At 45.7% G+C, this 17,623-nt stretch overlaps 1 protein-coding gene across 2 annotated transcripts; it reads right to left on the bottom strand.

The window, feature by feature from the left end:
* Nucleotides 1–3,544: 3,544 nt before the first annotated feature.
* On the bottom strand, nt 3,545–17,517 carry prdm15 (PR domain containing 15). Of its 2 annotated transcripts, none has more exons than XM_040182750.2 (24): nt 17,404–17,517; nt 16,840–16,879; nt 16,661–16,754; nt 16,347–16,500; nt 16,073–16,225; nt 15,855–15,960; nt 15,702–15,764; nt 15,309–15,497; nt 14,015–14,200; nt 13,796–13,890; nt 13,622–13,709; nt 13,355–13,522; nt 13,132–13,226; nt 12,911–13,042; nt 11,929–12,081; nt 9,883–10,046; nt 9,444–9,523; nt 7,321–7,440; nt 6,534–6,665; nt 6,257–6,340; nt 5,918–6,093; nt 5,756–5,836; nt 5,413–5,631; nt 3,545–4,481 (listed from the first exon to the last, which is right to left on the bottom strand). In XM_040182750.2, the coding sequence occupies exons 1-24, from the start codon at nt 17,500–17,502 to the stop codon at nt 3,963–3,965; spliced, it is 3,390 nt and encodes a 1,129-aa protein (XP_040038684.2). In that variant the 5' UTR covers nt 17,503–17,517; the 3' UTR covers nt 3,545–3,962. The 2 variants fall into 2 exon arrangements, with proteins under 2 accessions (XP_040038684.2, XP_077962650.1); XM_078106524.1 differs by having other exon boundaries at nt 15,309–15,494.
* Nucleotides 17,518–17,623: the final 106 nt, after the last annotated feature.

The following is a 17,623-nucleotide window of genomic DNA, read 5'->3' as shown; positions in this document are numbered from 1 at the left end:
AAATTAGTTTCTGACCATCGCTTCAAAAAATACCCTACGCTCACAAATAACATATTTCTGCAAAGATGAAAAAATGGCAAATATTCCAGCCACAAAATGAGCGAAACGAGCTCACGCATCCCGAGATTGGACCTGGTAAAAAAACACTTTGATCCAATGGTGCCAGCGTAATATGAAATAAAGGGTTGGACTATCCATCAAATCATTTCTTTGTGTGGCTCAGGACCACAGTCCCGATAGTGTGGAGCACTAACAGAACATGCAGTAATGAAAAAACACCTGTGCATGGCACGGACAGCATACAACAGCATGTGACAATAACATTCCTTGAAATGCCGACGTGTTGCCAAAAACTATATTCTTCATATTTTCTTTAACAATACATCCCACCAGGAATAATCTGTAATGTGAAAAAGATCATATTTGTGTTTTTCAAATATTATGTTTTGTATCAGTGTCTAGGCAATAATGTTTTACCTGCATAAAAACAGGAAACTGTACTAGCAATGAGTGTAATCCAGGATCAAATCACAACCGAATGCACGGACACAACTATTCATTCTTTGTTGTTGTTGGCTCCAATTTAAACCCCCCAACTTCTTTATTTACCTCTGCTTCACTAGAATAACACATGAGCTCATCATGTCATCATGTCACCCTGCTCCACCCTGCTCCACCCTGCTCTCCAGGTTTGAAGCAGGAAACTGGTAGGACGAGGCGTGACGGCTGAGTGTAAATAGGTCGTCTGCAAGGCCGATCTTATTGATCTGTGAGGAGCGAGGCTTAATTTCCAGTTGTTTGGTGGGCCCGCCTCTCATGTAAAGACGGCATCACACTTCCTGATAAACATTAAAGAGAAGCTCTGATCGCTGTGATAATTAACACCTTTCTACCTGCTTCGCTGCTCTGATAAGAGAACAGAAGAAATCAGGATCATCCACTTTTACCCCACAGACAGAAAAATATGTGCTTTTCTTGTTTTGAGCCTTGTTGGCCTGGAAGCAGCAGTCAGCATGAAGGAAGCTGAAGGAATCATGAATAGTCTCACCTGATAATCAAAAGCTCTTTCATAGTGCTCATTTAGGGAGTCGCTGTCTTGAGGAGTCCAGGGCCGGAGGAAAAGCAGAAAGTGTCAACGAGGCAGACACAGATCTGATAATGGATGAGATTTAGAGACACACCAAGCACCATACAACACTCACGCTTTGTTCGTTATGTTCACATATGTTAGAAGACCACACATTGCATGTGATTGGATCCTGTGTTGTGGCGAGAGGACCTGTTCCTCCTCGATGCCAGTTTAGGGCCAATAGAAATACAAAATGTAATGTTTTACCTTATGTTAGTCAGTTGTTCTTCCGGCCTGCGTGCTGCCAGAACTGCTCCTACCTTTGCAAACGAAACGCTTATACTTGACCTGTGATCTGACAAATAAATCTACCAGAACGAGAGAAGTTGTTTGGCTGAATTCGTGCAGAATAACCCCAACCGGGCTTCAAATTTTGTTTGCAATCTTTCACACCAACTAGTTGAAAGATCTGTCACGAAAGATAAAAAGAAAAGACAACAAGCCACAATCAGTATCTAGTGTTTTTAGAATGTCATCCAGTAAATCTCAGCTGGTGGCAGCAGGCAGCTCTGATATGTGCTGGCATGTTATTTATTGTACACACGGCTTTCCGTTATACGCTCTATCATCATTCGGTCGCTTCTCTCGGGGCTCCGGTGAAGCACAAGTGAGGACACAAACATGTGCTGGTTGCGTGGATGTCAGAGATCTGGATGAATTGTTACGTTTAAAAGAATGAATATTTTAAACTATCATCGTCATGGATACCGCCATCTACTGGTGGGTTCGGGTTAAAGCATTTAGCTCTATGATAAGACTTGAGTTCTTGGTGACATCTGTTTATGAAAATGCATGCATAGTGATAAAGCAGATTTTTTTCTTCTGTGGTGGTCAGAGCAGGGTTACGATATCTCTCAAACACTGTTTGAACACTAAACACTCACAGATCCGGAGAACATGATGGCCACAACTGAGCAGTGGAATGTTTACAGCTTTGATAGTCAATAGTTCACATACAGGTGGTAATGTGAAGAATCTGATCGAATATAAAGCTGAATATTTTAATGGATTTCTGTGACTCTCTGTTTGGCTCTCAATTCAAAATGTAAAAAAACAGCTATGGCATTGGACGAAGATGTGTGGTGGTACAAAAGCAACATGACTCATTTACAAGTAACAATGTTCAAAAAAATATTTTAAAGGATTTATACATTTCAGTTGCTGGAATGATCTTGAAATATATTTACAGTTTGTCCACAGATTTAAAAGCAAAGAAAGAGCTTTAGTTTCACAATGGATTCTATTTCAAGGCAAAATACGGAAAGATGACGAATTAGGATTTCTTAATTTGCAATTAAATTGGTTTACGTTAAAATATTTTCACTCATGTCACAACTTAATTGTTATTTACTCCCATGTATGGATTGAAGATGTGTTGATCCATGTGATGATGTGATCTCTTTTGATTTTGTGTATGTGTGTAAATATTATTCATTATAAAAGACCTGTTGAAGGTAAAAAAAGATTTGACTGGTTGTTTATGTTGATTCATTGGTTCACGTGTGATGGAACAGCTTTTTAAACAATCACTGTGGAGAATTTATACATACACACGCAGTTTGTTGGGAAGCAGTCAGCTGCTGGCTGGAGGACAAACTGGAGGTCGGAGCCGATATAGGACAGATGGTCGTGTAAACTCACAGCCCTTTTTATGAGGTGCACCTTGCTGGTAAACGGTTGGATCCCCCTTTGCCTTCAGAACTGGCTTAATTCTTCGTGGTTATTTTCAACAAGGTGTTGAAAACATTCCCGAGAGAGTTTGGTCCGTATCGACATGACCGCATCACGCAGTTGTTGTCGGATGAGAAGCTCCCGTTCCAGCACATCCCGAATGTGCTCTGTTGGATAGAGATGTGGCGCCTGGAGGCCATTGGAGTTCAGTGAACTCATTCTCACGTTCAATAAATCAGGTTCAGGCTTCTGCTGGTGGGGGTGTAATGGTGTGTGGGTTATTTTCTTGTCGAATTTTGGGGCCCTTGGTACCAATTGAGCATTGTTTAAATGCCGGTGCCTACCTGAGCGTTGTTGCTCACCGTGTCCATCCCTTTATGACCACAGTGTAGACATCTTCTGATGGTCACTTCCAGCCTAATGCACCATGTCACAACGCCCACATCTCAAACTGGTTTCTTGAACATGAGAAGGAGTTCAGTGCTCCAATGGCCTCCAGTCACCACCTGCAGCCAAAAAATCTGCAACAACTGCGTGATGCGGTCATGTCAATACGGACCAAACCACCTTGTTCAAAGTAACCACGAAGAAGAACCTTTTACTAGCAAGGTGGACGTGATAAAAGGGGCCGGGGAGTGTGTGTGTATGTATGTATGTATGTATATACGAAGTGAAATTCCATGTATGCAGCCAATAAAGCTGATTCTGATTCAAACTAAATTCATACGAAGGCCAAAAAAAACATTTTCAAAGAGGTATTTTGTTTGAAAAATAACAGTACAAAACTCTCCAGCTCATCAGCAAATACCGTTTACAGCACTAAATGTGTCATTTAGGTTGGATAATTTTCATACTTTGAGCAGCAGATTTATCTTTAAAACGTGCATGTTTTAAAAAGACTGGTAAGGCATCTGAATATTCAACATGCTGCTTTGGTTTGAAATGTAAACATTTCAGAAGAGGGTTATTGATTAGGATAAATGTGCCATTTCCCTTCTTCTTTTGTTTAAATATTGTTATTTACAGCAACTGTGTTTGTGTCAGTATACAACTTCATTCCCTTCCATAGGGCTGGAGAGGCATCAGGGTGACATCGATCAAATCCATTCTACTATATTACAACGTCTGTAAGATGAGGCGACCAGCACCTCCAGTCTCTGCACTAGTAGCCGAACATCTGCTGCGCGGAGCCGCTCTGCTGCTGGGCGGGGGGCGGCTGGCTCTGGATGGGCCGGCCTGGCTCCGGGCCCTGGGCCTCCTGACCGCCCCTCTGCGCTCCCTCCGTCAAGGGGGTGACCTGGCCGCCTTCGGCCGCCGGCACGGGCCTCCAGGCCAGAGTCGGGGCCTCCAACTGGTGGTCCATGGGGTTGACCAGAGTGGTGACATTGATGAAGTGGGCGACCGACTGCGGAGCCGCCCCCCCGCCGGGGCCCACCGTCTCCGGGACGAGTTCGGCGGGCCGGTTGTGCAGCATGGCGGAGCCGCTGACGGTGTCAAAGGTGACTGTGAGGATGGAGTTGTCCAGACTGAGGGGCCTGTCGCTGGCCGTCAGGTGGCCCACGGCAACGGGCTGCAGGCTGGTGAACTGGGCGGGGGCGTGGCTGGCGATGATGTTGGTCATACCCACCGAGCTGTTGGGTAAAGGGGCTGATGGAGCGCTGGAGTCGGCAAGCACCACCACCTGAAACAGCAGCAGAGATCCATTTGTAACGTATGGTCATGTTTGTTTTATCTAAGAAGCACGGAGCGCATTAAATGTGCCAGATTTACCCGTAAGGGCTGGTATGTATCACGTAAACAGCACATACATACATGGCAACACCCCCCTTTTGTCTTCAACATGATGATTCAACATTTTTAAACACATAAACTTGATGTAAATTTTAAATTATATTTTGTTTACAAGATTATTAAGATATACTATCATAACAACACATTAGTGACATTAGTTGGCGTGATGTAACCTTCTTTGCTAAAAAAAAAATGGAAATGACTACATTTACGATTTACAGATATTACAGCATTAATTAAAGTAATTATATAATAATTTATGGTATTTACAATTATCTCTCTTGTGTTTTGTCAGTTTTACTGAATTGATTCATTTCTTGCTTCTTTTAAACATTAACAGTATGAAATGTGCCATAATTAGGGGCTAGTTTATATGACACATATACATACATACATTCAAATACCTCCCACAGCAACCTACATAATATACAGAAAATATTTTTTTTGTATTTATATACATAATTGCTAGTTAATGTTAATGATGTTATGCTATTTGTCAACTTTTCAGGTTTACCCATTGAGCATTTATTTCCTTTTTACCCTTTTAGTGGGAGAAGTTATTCCACTTTAATAACTGCTGATATTGTAATCAATTATCATATCATATGATTTGTTTATTGTAATAAACAAAACAACCAAGAAGAAAGTCTGGCTCTCAGTAGTACAGCGCCAGATGTTTATCATCACAGCGTCTGTGGATTTGTATTCATCCTCTCTGGGCATTCGGGAATTCAGTAACCCAAACTTCTTATGGTCTTTTGAAAATACAAATGAAAAAAAGACAATAAAATGAGAACTTTTGCTAAAATCTCCCTGTCCACCTGTTGGATGCTCTGCACCGCGGAGCTGGTCTCAGTCTCATCGCCCACGATGACGGCGCTGAACTCCATCGGCTCGTGCCTCGTCTCGGCGAAATCAGCGTATTCGTCGGACTCGGAGAGCTCCGGCTCAGACGGAACTCTCTGCCTCTTCTTGGCGTGGCGGAAAGGTCGGCCGAGCCTCTCTTGGGGCATGCCGTCCTTTTCCAGCGTCAGAGTGGGCTGAGGAGGGAGGTAAAACGTCACATTTGGAGGCATGTTCTAACAATTCAAAGCTCCAAATGTAGAGAAACATATTTAATATGAAAGTCTAAATGATTTAAGTCTAATTTAGAGTTAAACCAACCTGCACAATGCTGATAGACGAATCGTTGATTTCCGACGCTTCCTGAAGATCATCAAACTCATCCAATCTCGCAGACCCCACCTGGAGGCGCAGAGGACAACAATGACAAAAAAGCCTGGAAAAGCGACCTGGAGCGGCGAACACCTCCCTGTGGGGACTCACCTCTGGGTGCTTGCGCCGCAGGTGGCGGTTCATGGAGGCCCGGGTGGACACCTTGGTCCCACAGAGTTGACACGACTGAGCCTCCACCTTCTCGTGTGTGAGGTGGACGTGCTTCTGCAGCATGTACTCGGTCAGGTACTTCTTGTCGCATGTGGCACACGTCCACGTCTTACCCACTGCAGAGAGGGGGAAAGAGGGTCAGTCTAACTTGGCTGCAAAGCATCCACGTAAACACATCACACGCTGTTGGTCGGAGTATACGTTTTTGACAAAAAATGTTGATTTGAAATGACAGTCTGGTAATAATGTGGTCTGGATGTTCTGACGTGAGACACTTGCCTGTGTGGATTAGCTTGTGTGTCTCCAGAGTCGTCCTCTCGCTGAACGTTTTTCCACACAGCTCGCACATGAAGTCCTTTATACCTGCAGGCAAAGGGCCACAGACAGAAGGTAACACCAAGTTCTTTCCCGTCAATGTTACACTGTTAACACGGCAGAACTTTGTCGGCTTCAGGTTTTTCTGGTCTCTCTCACACACACACACACACACACACACACACACACACACACACACACACACACACACACACACACACACACACACACACTGTCTCACCTGTGTGTCTCTTGTAGTGTTTCAACATGTTGACCTTTTGGGCAAACTTGCGATTGCACTCTTTACACTCATACTCCTTGATGCCCTTGTGAAGCTTCATGTGGTGCCTCAGAGCGTGCTTGGTCTTCATGCCTGCACAGGGAAACATCTGCTCAATATGGGGATGATACAAATGACTACTTAAATGACCTGCAGTGCATAGGTCATGTATGTAGGGAGGCTCGTGAGCTGAAGTGAGGTGCTGGAGACTACGGGGTTGTATTTAGTCTGTTTGATGATCATAGCTGTGTTTTGAGTGCAACATGAATAAAAGACTGTCCTTTTCTTGTTAAAAACCTGCAGCATTGCTTCTATAAATGAGAGACTCGACTAAATAGAAAAAGAAAGGCTTTTTTCTGCCGTGAGTGGTTCAAAATATCAATTTAATAAGAACATTTTGTTTTGGAAAATAACAACATCATTTTTTACTTTACCTGGTTGACTAGGAATCTACAACACCTGCAGTTATAAATACTAATAATGAGTGTAGCTTGATCTTACGTGCAAATATGCAAAATATATTAGGTCTAAATGAATGAAAATGAAGAAGAAATTTCCAATGTTGATTACAGTGTTTGAGTGAAGCTTCCAATATTTGGTAGAGCCCTAGAAATACCATATACTGATTTCATGATCAGTTCACTGGTAGGAGGGCACTTATTGTTGCTGTCTATCGACTGACTGTATGTGTGGGCACATTTTACTATGTGAATATTGTGCCTGAAACCCGAGTGTGTCGCAGCCTGACCTTTCCCGCACTCGGCACACAGGAAGTCCCGGATGTCGTCGTGAACCCTAAGGTGCTCTTTCAGCATGTCCTTCCTTGCAAATGACTTGCCACATCTATCGCAGCCGTGGCTCTTCACCCCTGGACGAACACGAACACACACACACACACTGTGAACAGTTGTCCTATGTTTCTGTGAGTACCAGATGTTATTATTTCAGACATGTAAGAACAGCTCATCTTTGTCTTTATTTCTAATACATCTGAAGCAGGTATCTTGCCCTTGTATGATTAAAAATGATTAAAGTAAGGTGCACTTTAGATCTTCATAATATCATTGTGATGTTTTCTTCGGAAAGCACCTTTTAAACTCCACCAATGGCTAATTAGGCAGGACCTTTGGATCTGCCACAATGAGGACAGGACACAGTCGAGGTGCAGCTCCCAGCTGACTCATCAAGCCCATGGCAACATTACAATTTCCTGTGTACATCTATTCTCCAGGGGCCTCATTTATAAACGTTGCTTACGCACAAAAGAAGGCGTACGCCTCTCTCTACGCAATAATTGGTATATATAAAAAGCAAACTTGACGGAAAAATGTGCGGTCCTTCACGCAAGCTCGGACCCATGCGTACGCACAAAAACGGGTGAAATGAGAACCGTCGGCAAATGCAAGAAACACGCAAACGTGTGTGAAAGTGTGTAAAACTAGACTGTTGTGTAAATGAAATGCCAATACTGCCTCTCATAAATAACACGAACACCCGTTTGATCGATCTGCAGCGTAAAACAAACAGAATTACAAATTAACACATTTTCAAAAATAAAAGTGAAATATGTTCTGCAATAATATTGGCATGTTATGCAATCCATCCTCAAAACACAGCTGTTGCTTGTCAGATGCAATCTAATGGATGGTAATAAAATGCCATGATGCCATCACAATGCGTAATGACGCGAAATGGCTGATCTTGCGCTCTGTGGCACATGGAAGGATTCGCGATGTAGTGCAGCGCACCATCGGCCTGTTTAAGGGGAGACGGCGCTGCCTCGACTGCACTGGAGGGAGGTTATTGTTTACTCCTGATAAGGTGTGCAAAATCGTGCTGGCATGTGCTGTGCTACATAATGTGGCACAGCTTCCAAACGTGCCTTGACCCCCTGACGCCGATGGCTGTGTTGGCCCAGACCCTGTGCCCGATCCCCAATCATTGCCGACAGTCTCTCATCAAGAGGGGACAGCTCCGGTGTCCCCTTTCCTCCACCCGTGGCAGACACACTTTGGCGCTAAACGCTTTTTTGCATCCACTTTGATGTCAGACCATTTTTTCTTTATTTCGGCCACGGCCCGAGGTTGTGAGGCTGCAGCGTTGCTCTGCAACCTTTTGCCACTCGAGTGCCTTATTGGCATTAGTAATGCCCATACTGTGCCCTCAAAGAGCATTTTACTTCTCCTTTCCACCTCGCCAATGATAATTTCGACTTCACACTGAGTGAAGTTATGTTTCTTCGTTTTCCTCTCAGGGTTTGTCATGATTTCGCAATCGATGAATATTAATTTGTGAGCGTTCCACAGACTATTTATGGGCAACTATGCGCGTGACATGAAGCCGCAAAAGCTGCGCTGCATTTAGAAGTGATTGTAATTTATTAAGGGAAAACCGCGTAGGACGTGCGCGCGCACGGTTTTATAAGTCTGAATATTTCTGAGCGTACGCACGTCCTACGTTTCATCCGTACGCCACTTCTGGCACAAATCCTACGCAAGGTTTTAAAAATGAGGGCCCAGAGCATTATGGGAAGTGAAATATTATCCTCACGAGAGAAGAGAGAAAAAGAACCACAATAGGAAGAAAAATTTGTTCTCTTTGTCTGCACTATCAATCAGTTTTAATGTTACTCACAATGTCCCATCAACATGGCTTTTATCCCTAATAACGCTCTCCTCTATCTAATCATATACTGATATTTGCAGTGAGACAATGCGTGGATGTAACAGATTGCTTGGAGCCCTCAAGAGTCTCGCTTTTAATGGATGCAGGTTTTTTCAACAATTTAAAAAGGGGGGGACTCGGGAGAAAACTTTCAATGTGAAATGGTTCTGGATCAAAACCCCTACGGGGACGAATGTGTTTGCTCACCAGTGTGGATGATCTTGTGCCTCTCCAGGTTACCAATGCTATTGAATATACGACCACAGATTTCACACGGATGGATGTACCTTCAAGCAGATTGGAAAAGATTACAATTATTGTGCAGCTCAAGGGGATTCGTTTTGTTACAGTCGTTTCGGACTAAATAATAAACATTTATGATAATGGCTCTTATCTATAGCAAGTTGTAGATCAGAATATTTGATGAAATTGCACTTGTTCTTTTGTGTCAGTATTCTTATGGTTGAAATGCACTTATTGTAAGTCACTTTGGATAAAAGCATCAGCTAAATGACATGTAATGTAATGTGTTACACATCCTGACCGGAACTCCGTCCGTAATGATTCCACAGCAGGACCGTACTCAGCTTTGAATGGACCCGGCTAAACCCGGCAACGCGAGGTGGCGTGCGTCTGTTGTTCTTACTTTTGCACTGCGGGGTCGGGCAGCTGCTCCCTGTGGATGACCAGGTGGGCGTTGTACGTGGCCTTCAGAGCAAAACGTCGGTTGCAGATCGCGCATCCGTAGCCTCTCTCCTTGTGCTGCTCCAGGATGTGCCGCAGGTACTCTTTTCCCTTTGCAAACGACAGCTGAAGACAAGGGAGGAGGGAGCTCCGTGAATTTGTGTGACAAACAAGCAGGTTTTTTATTACTCAATCTGCATCAGGCAGCCCAGAGGGTACAGAGATATGCAATCACTGCTGGAGACAATCAGACCCTCTCTATTCTGGAGAGAGACGTTAACCGGCTCTTTAAAAGAATAAACCCCCACAAGGAGGCCGGCCCGGACTCCGTCTCCCCTCACACCCTGAAGCATTGTGCTGACCAGCTGTCTCCGGTGTTCATTGACATCTTCAACACCACCCTGGAGACATGCCACGTACCAGCCTGCTTCAAGGCCTCCACCATCATCCCTGTTCCCGAGAAGCCCAGGATCACAGGACTCAATGACTACAGGCCCGTCGCCTTGACCTCTGTAGTCTTGAAGTCTTTTGAACGGCTGGTCCTGTCCCACCTGAAGACCCTCACTGACCCCCTCCTGGACCCCCTGCAGTTCGCCTACAGAGCCAACAGGTCTGTGGACGATGCTGTCAACATGGCCCTCCACTACATCCTCCAGCATCTGGACTCCCCAGGAACCTACGCCAGGATCCTGTTTGTGGACTTCAGCTCTGCCTTCAACACCATCATCCCGTCTCTGCTGCAGGACAAACTCTCCCAGCTGCACGTGCCCGACTCCACCTGCAAGTGGATCACAGACTTCCTGTCTGACAGGAAGCAGCACGTGAAGCTGGGGAAACATGTCTCAGCCTCTCGGACCATCAGCACCGGTTCCCCCCCAAGGCTGCGTTCTTTCCCCTCTGCTCTTCTCCCTGTACACCAACAGCTGCACCTCCAGCCACCAGTCAGTCAAGCTCCTGAAGTTTGCAGATGACACCACCCTCATTGGACTGATCTCCGGTGGCAATGAGTCCGCCTACAGGTGGGAGTCTGACCATCTGGTGTCGTGATGCAGCCAGAACAACCTGGACACTCTGAAGACAGTGGAGATGGTTGTGGATTTCCGGAGGAACAGAGTCCACCTTCCCCAATCACCGTGTGTGACTCCCCCGTCACTATTGTGGATTCCTTCCGTTTCCTGGGCTCCATCATCACCCAGGACCTCAAGTGGGAGCTGAACATCAGCTCCATCACAAAGAAGGCTCAGCGGAGGTTGTTCTTCCTGAGGCAGATGAAGAAATTCAACCTGCCGAAGACGATGATGGTCCACTTCTACACGGCCATCATAGAGTCCATCCTCTGCTCCTCCATCACCGTCTGGTACGCTTCAGCCACAGCCAAGGACAAGGGCAGGCTGCAGCGGGTCATCCGCTCTGCAGAGAGGGTGATCGGCTGCAATCTGCCGTCCCTGCAGGACTTGTTTGCTTCCAGGACCCTGATGCGAGCTAAAAAGATCGTAGCCGACCTCTCTCGCCCCGGACAAAAACGGTTTGTGCCCCTTCCATCTGCCAGGAGGCTGAGGTCCATCAGTCGGGCTCATCAACAGAGCCCTGTCCCCCACTGTCTGACTCTGACATTCCACCGGTCACTTTATTTCATAATGCACTCGTCACTTTTTGTTCGCTGGTGCACTTTATTTTTTAATTTTTTAAATATTTTTTAACTTTAACTTTTATTCTTTTATTTTAAACTAACCCATAGCATTATATTTTATTCCTCTTGCACTATGTTGTCTTGTCGTCCATTGTCGTACTGTCTACTGTTACGCACCAACCGCCAAGTCAAATTCCTTGTATGTCTGACATATTATGGCAATAAATGTTTCCGGCTTCCTGCTTCCTGATTCCAGAAGGAGAGATGAAACATTATTCGCATTCTAAACTGTGCTTCAACTCGCAAAAATGTCTGGATCTCAAGTTAATGAGAGAAGGAACATTTAAAGTGTGGAGGGGAACTCGGCACAAAGCTTACTTGGCATTTCTTGCAGTTGTACTTGTGGTGCTCGGGATCGTCTTCATCCTCCTCCTCCTCCTCGTCCTCGTCCGTCTCGCCACTGTCGCCAGCCGAAATGCCGATCTTCTTGATGAAGCCCTCTCTCTCCTGCTCGTCCATTAAGGCTATATCCTGTAGCAAACAGAGCTGTTTAAAATGATTCAGCCAGCTAGGATGTAGAGGGGGAGTCAAAACATAATGTAATGACACGTTTACTCTTATTTGAGGAATAGATTGTACCCGGCTATGAAAGAGTAGCAAAGTGTACTTATATCTCTCCCGTTGCATTTTCATTGCCTGCCTGAGTGTCGTGGCAGTTAACGTGCAAGCTAAAACTGAACAAAAAGGACGACAGTTTGTTTTTTATTAAGCGTATTCGCAGGATTGGGCTCGTCACGTGGTTGTGCATAAGATAATTGACCGAGGGGACTTCGTTTAAAGTTCAATGATGAACTACATACCTCAGCAAATAACTTTTTTTAAAAGTCTATTAAAAGTTTAAATAGACCGTTTAATTACAAGTTAAAAGTTTATTTTAGTAACCAAGAGAAGCTAGCAGTATCACATGGTAATAAATACTTCTTAAAAGTAAACTGTATAAAAGAACTGGCATTAACATCTACTCATACCTGTATATGAAAAGTAAAAGTACTCATTATTGCCGAATGGCATTATTATCTTTATCGTACCTCTAATAGTACTTCAGTAAGTGTACTTAGTTACTCTCCACTGCAGTAAATATGCATCCCTGCTTGATGTCATACCACATTCAAGACAAGACGTTCACACTGATCTACTTTGTTGGAACGGGTACACACCTTCTAGATGCTGGGAGCTACTCAATTGATTTTAGAAATAAAAAATAAAAAACTAATTTTTTACTTTTTTTTTTTTTTTTACTAACGGGAGAAACAGTTCAAGTCATATTTTTCTTGTAAACCTGCGCTCAGCCCCCTCTCACCTTGAAGTGAACGTGGATGTGATCCCGAAGGACGTCCACGCGGAAGAACTTGCGAGCGCAGATCTCACAGGTGTACTTCTTATCACCGTGAGTCAACAGGTGCTTGTTCATGTTGCTCCTGCAGGAAAACACCTGCGCGCGCACACACACACGTCACAGAGTTAAGTTCTTGCTAAACACCCTCAGCGTACACCCGCTCCCCTCTTGTGTGGAGGGCTCACCTTGCCACAGATGGGACAGGGTGACGGCTCCTTCCTGTACCTGGTCCCCTCTTCTCCATTGGCCTCCAGCTCCTCTCTCTTCATGTGCTTTGGTCCTGTCAAGATGCATGCTTTGGCTTTAGAAGCACATCTTTCACCCAGTCCCCTCTTTCATGAGCAATTTCCCCGTTTGTTCGTTAGGGACGCAGAGAGGCGCTTTGGCTCCCTCTACAGCAGAACTCACCCACGCCGTGCCTCCTGTGGTGCTCCTGCATCACGTCTTTGCGGTAGAACATCTTGTTGCAGATTTCGCACGAGTAGAGCTTCTCGCCGTGCTTCTTCTTGTGCTTGGAGAGGTTACTGTTGGTGGAGAAGAAGCGCGAGCAGATGTCGCACTGGAACGTCTTGTCGTCTGGAGCGGGAGAGAGAGAGGACGACAGGAACGTAATGGGAGACATCTTTCAAAAAGAAGACAAGCGAGGAGATGATACATTGTGAGAGACTCTCCTACCCGTCCGACAGTTGTGAAACTTTAAAGCATTTTCCAGGCGGAAGGATTTCTCGCACGTGTTGCATTTATATTTGTAGTCCTGGTCAGGCTGTTGGGAGCACATGAGCAGAAGTTAACTAGCAGGGTAACCGTCGTCGTCGTCATCATCATCATCATCTCCGCAGCTTAACTCACCAGATTCTTGCTGTGCTTGTATGAGATGTGCTGCTTCAGGCTCTCCTTGCGGCTGAACAACTTGTCGCATTCGTCGCATTTGAACAACTTATCGCCTGGGGACAACGCACAAGAAGGGATCGCTTAATGCTACGCATCCACTCACTGCCAATGTTAGCTGTGTATTAATTAGCCGATGAATTCTACGCTGCTGACGAGCCAGAAACCAGCTGTGGGTACCGTGAGAGCGGACGTGTCTGTTGAGGTTGCTGGAGTTCTGGAACACCTTGTTGCAGAGGGAGCAGCGGTACACCCTCTTGTGCTCTCTGGCTTTGTGTCTCTTTGGAACGGCCCCGCCGTCTGAGGGGCTCAGGAGGCCGCTGCTCTCTGCTGCCGTCCTCGAGCTCGCCACCGAGGGCTTCACATCTGCACACATCAGGAAGCCAGTGACAATTCGGATCACAACAGCAATCATATCGGCAGATATGATTATTTATTATTTACAAACAAACTCTTTTGTCATGGACCCTAAAATCCAGATATTTTATACTTTATACGAGACAGTCCATCTCACTAAAATGACTCGGCCTGTCGGTTACTAATAGCAGCCAGCTGTGTACGTCAACAAGCTCACTACCCTCATGATGAGAAACATGTTCAGCAGGTTTAACATTTACCACGTTCAACTTGCATGCACAACTTAAAACCGAAGTTGACAGATATATTTTACTTTATCTGATGCCATTCTTATTTCGCAGCAACCATCAAGACAAATTCCACTATGTGTAACATTTGTGGCAATAAATGGCTTCTGATTCTGATCTAATTAGGTATATGTACATATTTCGTCATTGAATCACTGAAGTTAGGATTCATCCTCTGGGGACCACGACTGCACAATATGTTATCCAGTAGTTGTGGAGACATTTCAATATGAACCAAAGTGGTGGACTGACACATTTGTCCTCGGGATGAGCCACCAATCCAAGACTGCCTCAGTTAATCATTTGTACTTTTGCTGGAATGCCATCTGACAATCTGTGCAGGAAGTGTCATGAACCTGCAGCACAAGAAGGTGGTGGAGTGATAAGAACGTGCCCCGGACTCCTCCCCCATAGACACTCAACGTCTAATGCAAATTCTTTTATACTCAACACTCTTTGTACAGTCACACTGATCATATGTATAATCTCCAATCTTAATTATATTGATATATTGTACACGTCTTTATTGTATCCTTTCGTATTTTATAGCATTTTTTTCTCCACTGTATATTTATGTGTCTTGCATGTAATGCATCATAGTATTTTAGGATTGATAATCAACTTATTATGTTCATGTTTTACACAACACTAAATCCTTGAACGGGAAAACAAGCATCTGATTTTAAACCAAGTGGAGAAAGAATTAAATAGAAATACTAAACATAAGCTGTTGAAAGCACTAGTGAGTCAAAAGAAGCTTGTACTCTGTCACGAACTGACGTTTAAAGTTGTGTGACTCACGCTGGCTTTCTATTTTTTTCCTCTCTCACCTTTGCTTTTGCTTGATCCGGGCCTGCGTCCCTTAGCCCTCCTCCCTCGGCCATGCCCTCTCCTGGGAGCCGGTTGAGCTGCAGGCGGGTCGCCCACCTCCTCCTCGTTGGGCTCCTCCTCTCGCGGCAGGCTCGGATCTGCCGGGAGCGCTGTCGCTCCCTCATCCAGGTGACTCAGCAGGTTGTCTGCTATCGACAGAGGGAAGTAGGCGGATCAGAGTATGCAACTATGACGCAACGTCGGTCTCAGCTTGTTTTTTTTTTTGAACAGTCAGACCTTTCAAGTCCCCGTGAAAAGACACATCTGACTGATGACCCCAAAATGTAGCTTCCCTCCCAATGAAACAGATTTAACTACCTAACTGGAGGGGATGGATGTCTGAACGTTCTTACCTGCGTTGTTTACTGCCACCGGGGACATGTGGGCTCCAGATGTCTCTGAAGTCTTTGGCATTTCTGAGCGAAAGAGAAATATAAGACACTGGGACACAAAGCGCACTGTTGCAATGACAAGAGTACAAAGCAGTGAGCTGCAATGTTATCTACCTGGGGGCGGTGCTGGTTGAAGTGGAGGCTTAAGCATGGGCTTCTCCATCTTCTTGGCATAGAAAGCTCCGTACCAGACCCTCAGCTCCGTCCCTGGGAACACGTCCTGGGGAACAAAGAGCGGGATGCCGCAACTTTAAAAGACGCCAATGTCCTGCTGACTGAACCCCTGAATTCTTAAGACCGCTGACGCTCGGGTCCAGGGCGGATGCACGTACCTGCGAGGTGTTGAAGTACACGTCATCGTCCTGCTGGTAAGCCGTCAGATTCTGGTGTGTGTAGTCGGCGGCAGGCCGCACCAGCATCATCCAGTTGCAGTCCTCTTCACTGCTGGAGTCGAAACACACCACCGCGCCGTTGTTCTGGAAGATCTGCCCACACGATGGAAATGCATGAATAACAATCACATTCATGCATTTATAATGGAGCAGAACATCGAGCGTGTGTGGGGTGCTCTACAAGCACAAACTCCTGGAACTCTTTAGGCTGCACCTTGAGAGTGAACGCTTCCTCCTTCTCCAGGTGGGGGACCCTCTTGGCCTCAAAGGGCCCGAAGCGGGTCCTTTTGACTAGCCTGCGCATCACAAACACGCCCTCCTGCCCGTCAGCCACCGGTCTGATCTCCAGGCTGTTCGGCAAAGACGACCTAAAACAAGCAGAAAAGAGCAGCGCGTTATGAAGTCGTACTGACAAAGGAGAAGGACAGAGGTCAGGGTCGGTCTACTCTTCCTTCTCCACCTCTCTGAAAATGGACCTAAGATGGATGGATGAAATCCCTCGTTGGATTGAGTTGTCAGGTCACTCACCGGGCCCGGCTGAGGACAAAGGAGTCCTGGACGGTCACCAGCGGTCCCAGCTCGGGACACTCGGAGTCATGGTACTGGCCACAGTCCTCGCACCCTGCGACACACACATCAGACATGTCAACGCCGGCCACAGTCACACTTTGTGAGCAGCAGAGATACACAACTGGATTCATACTCACAGATGAACTCATCTGGCACCTGCTCAGCCATTATGCCAACCTGCAAAAAGAATCATAATATCAGATCTTCATAGGGGATACGTGTCCTATAGAACACATTTATATAAACCAAGAGGTTTCAAGAGGGCGTTAAGAGTGTTAAACTTGCATACAAGCCTGCATGCAAGTTTAACCTGGGACACGTGAACGCATCAGACCTCCCGGGGACCATGACAACATGAGCCAACGTCAGGTTTTAGGAATAAGAGGTTCAGTTGGAGCGCGTGTGTTGATGCTTGCAGTCCGGGCAGGAGACGGGATCCAGGATTTGAGTCGCTCCCAAACGCTAGCCGGGTTTTAACTCCGATCTGAGCGGCTGCTCTTCAGTAAAATGTAACAAAGAACAGTCGGCATGGCGGATGGACCGGAGACGCGAGCCGCCAAACCGGAGTCGATGCTCTTCAACGCCGAGCGCGCGGCGGAAGGAAGCACGGAGCGAAGCGGACTAACCGGCTGCACCTTTACGACGGAACTGCGTCGCCATTTTAATGAAATTCGGTTTACATTTACAGGGAAACACGTTACCTTTTCAGCAAAAGACCCTTCATTTAGCGAATCCTGACTCCGGGTTCCAATCCGCTCCAGAAACGGCGCAAGACCGGAAACGAGTCGCGCCGAGGGCATTGTGGGAAATGTGGTCTCGTATCGAATCGCTACGAAGCAACTCAAGATGGCATTGATCAGGAAATTAGGTTGTAACTTATTTACCTAAATATTATTTAGGTAAATAAGTTACAACAAAACA

This window comes from Gasterosteus aculeatus, chromosome 7, assembly GCF_964276395.1.
Source record: "Gasterosteus aculeatus chromosome 7, fGasAcu3.hap1.1, whole genome shotgun sequence".
In the NCBI taxonomy this organism is placed as follows: domain Eukaryota; kingdom Metazoa; phylum Chordata; class Actinopteri; order Perciformes; family Gasterosteidae; genus Gasterosteus; species Gasterosteus aculeatus.
Note: the sequence above shows the minus strand (reverse complement) of the source record. Positions and strands in the feature narration are given on the sequence as shown.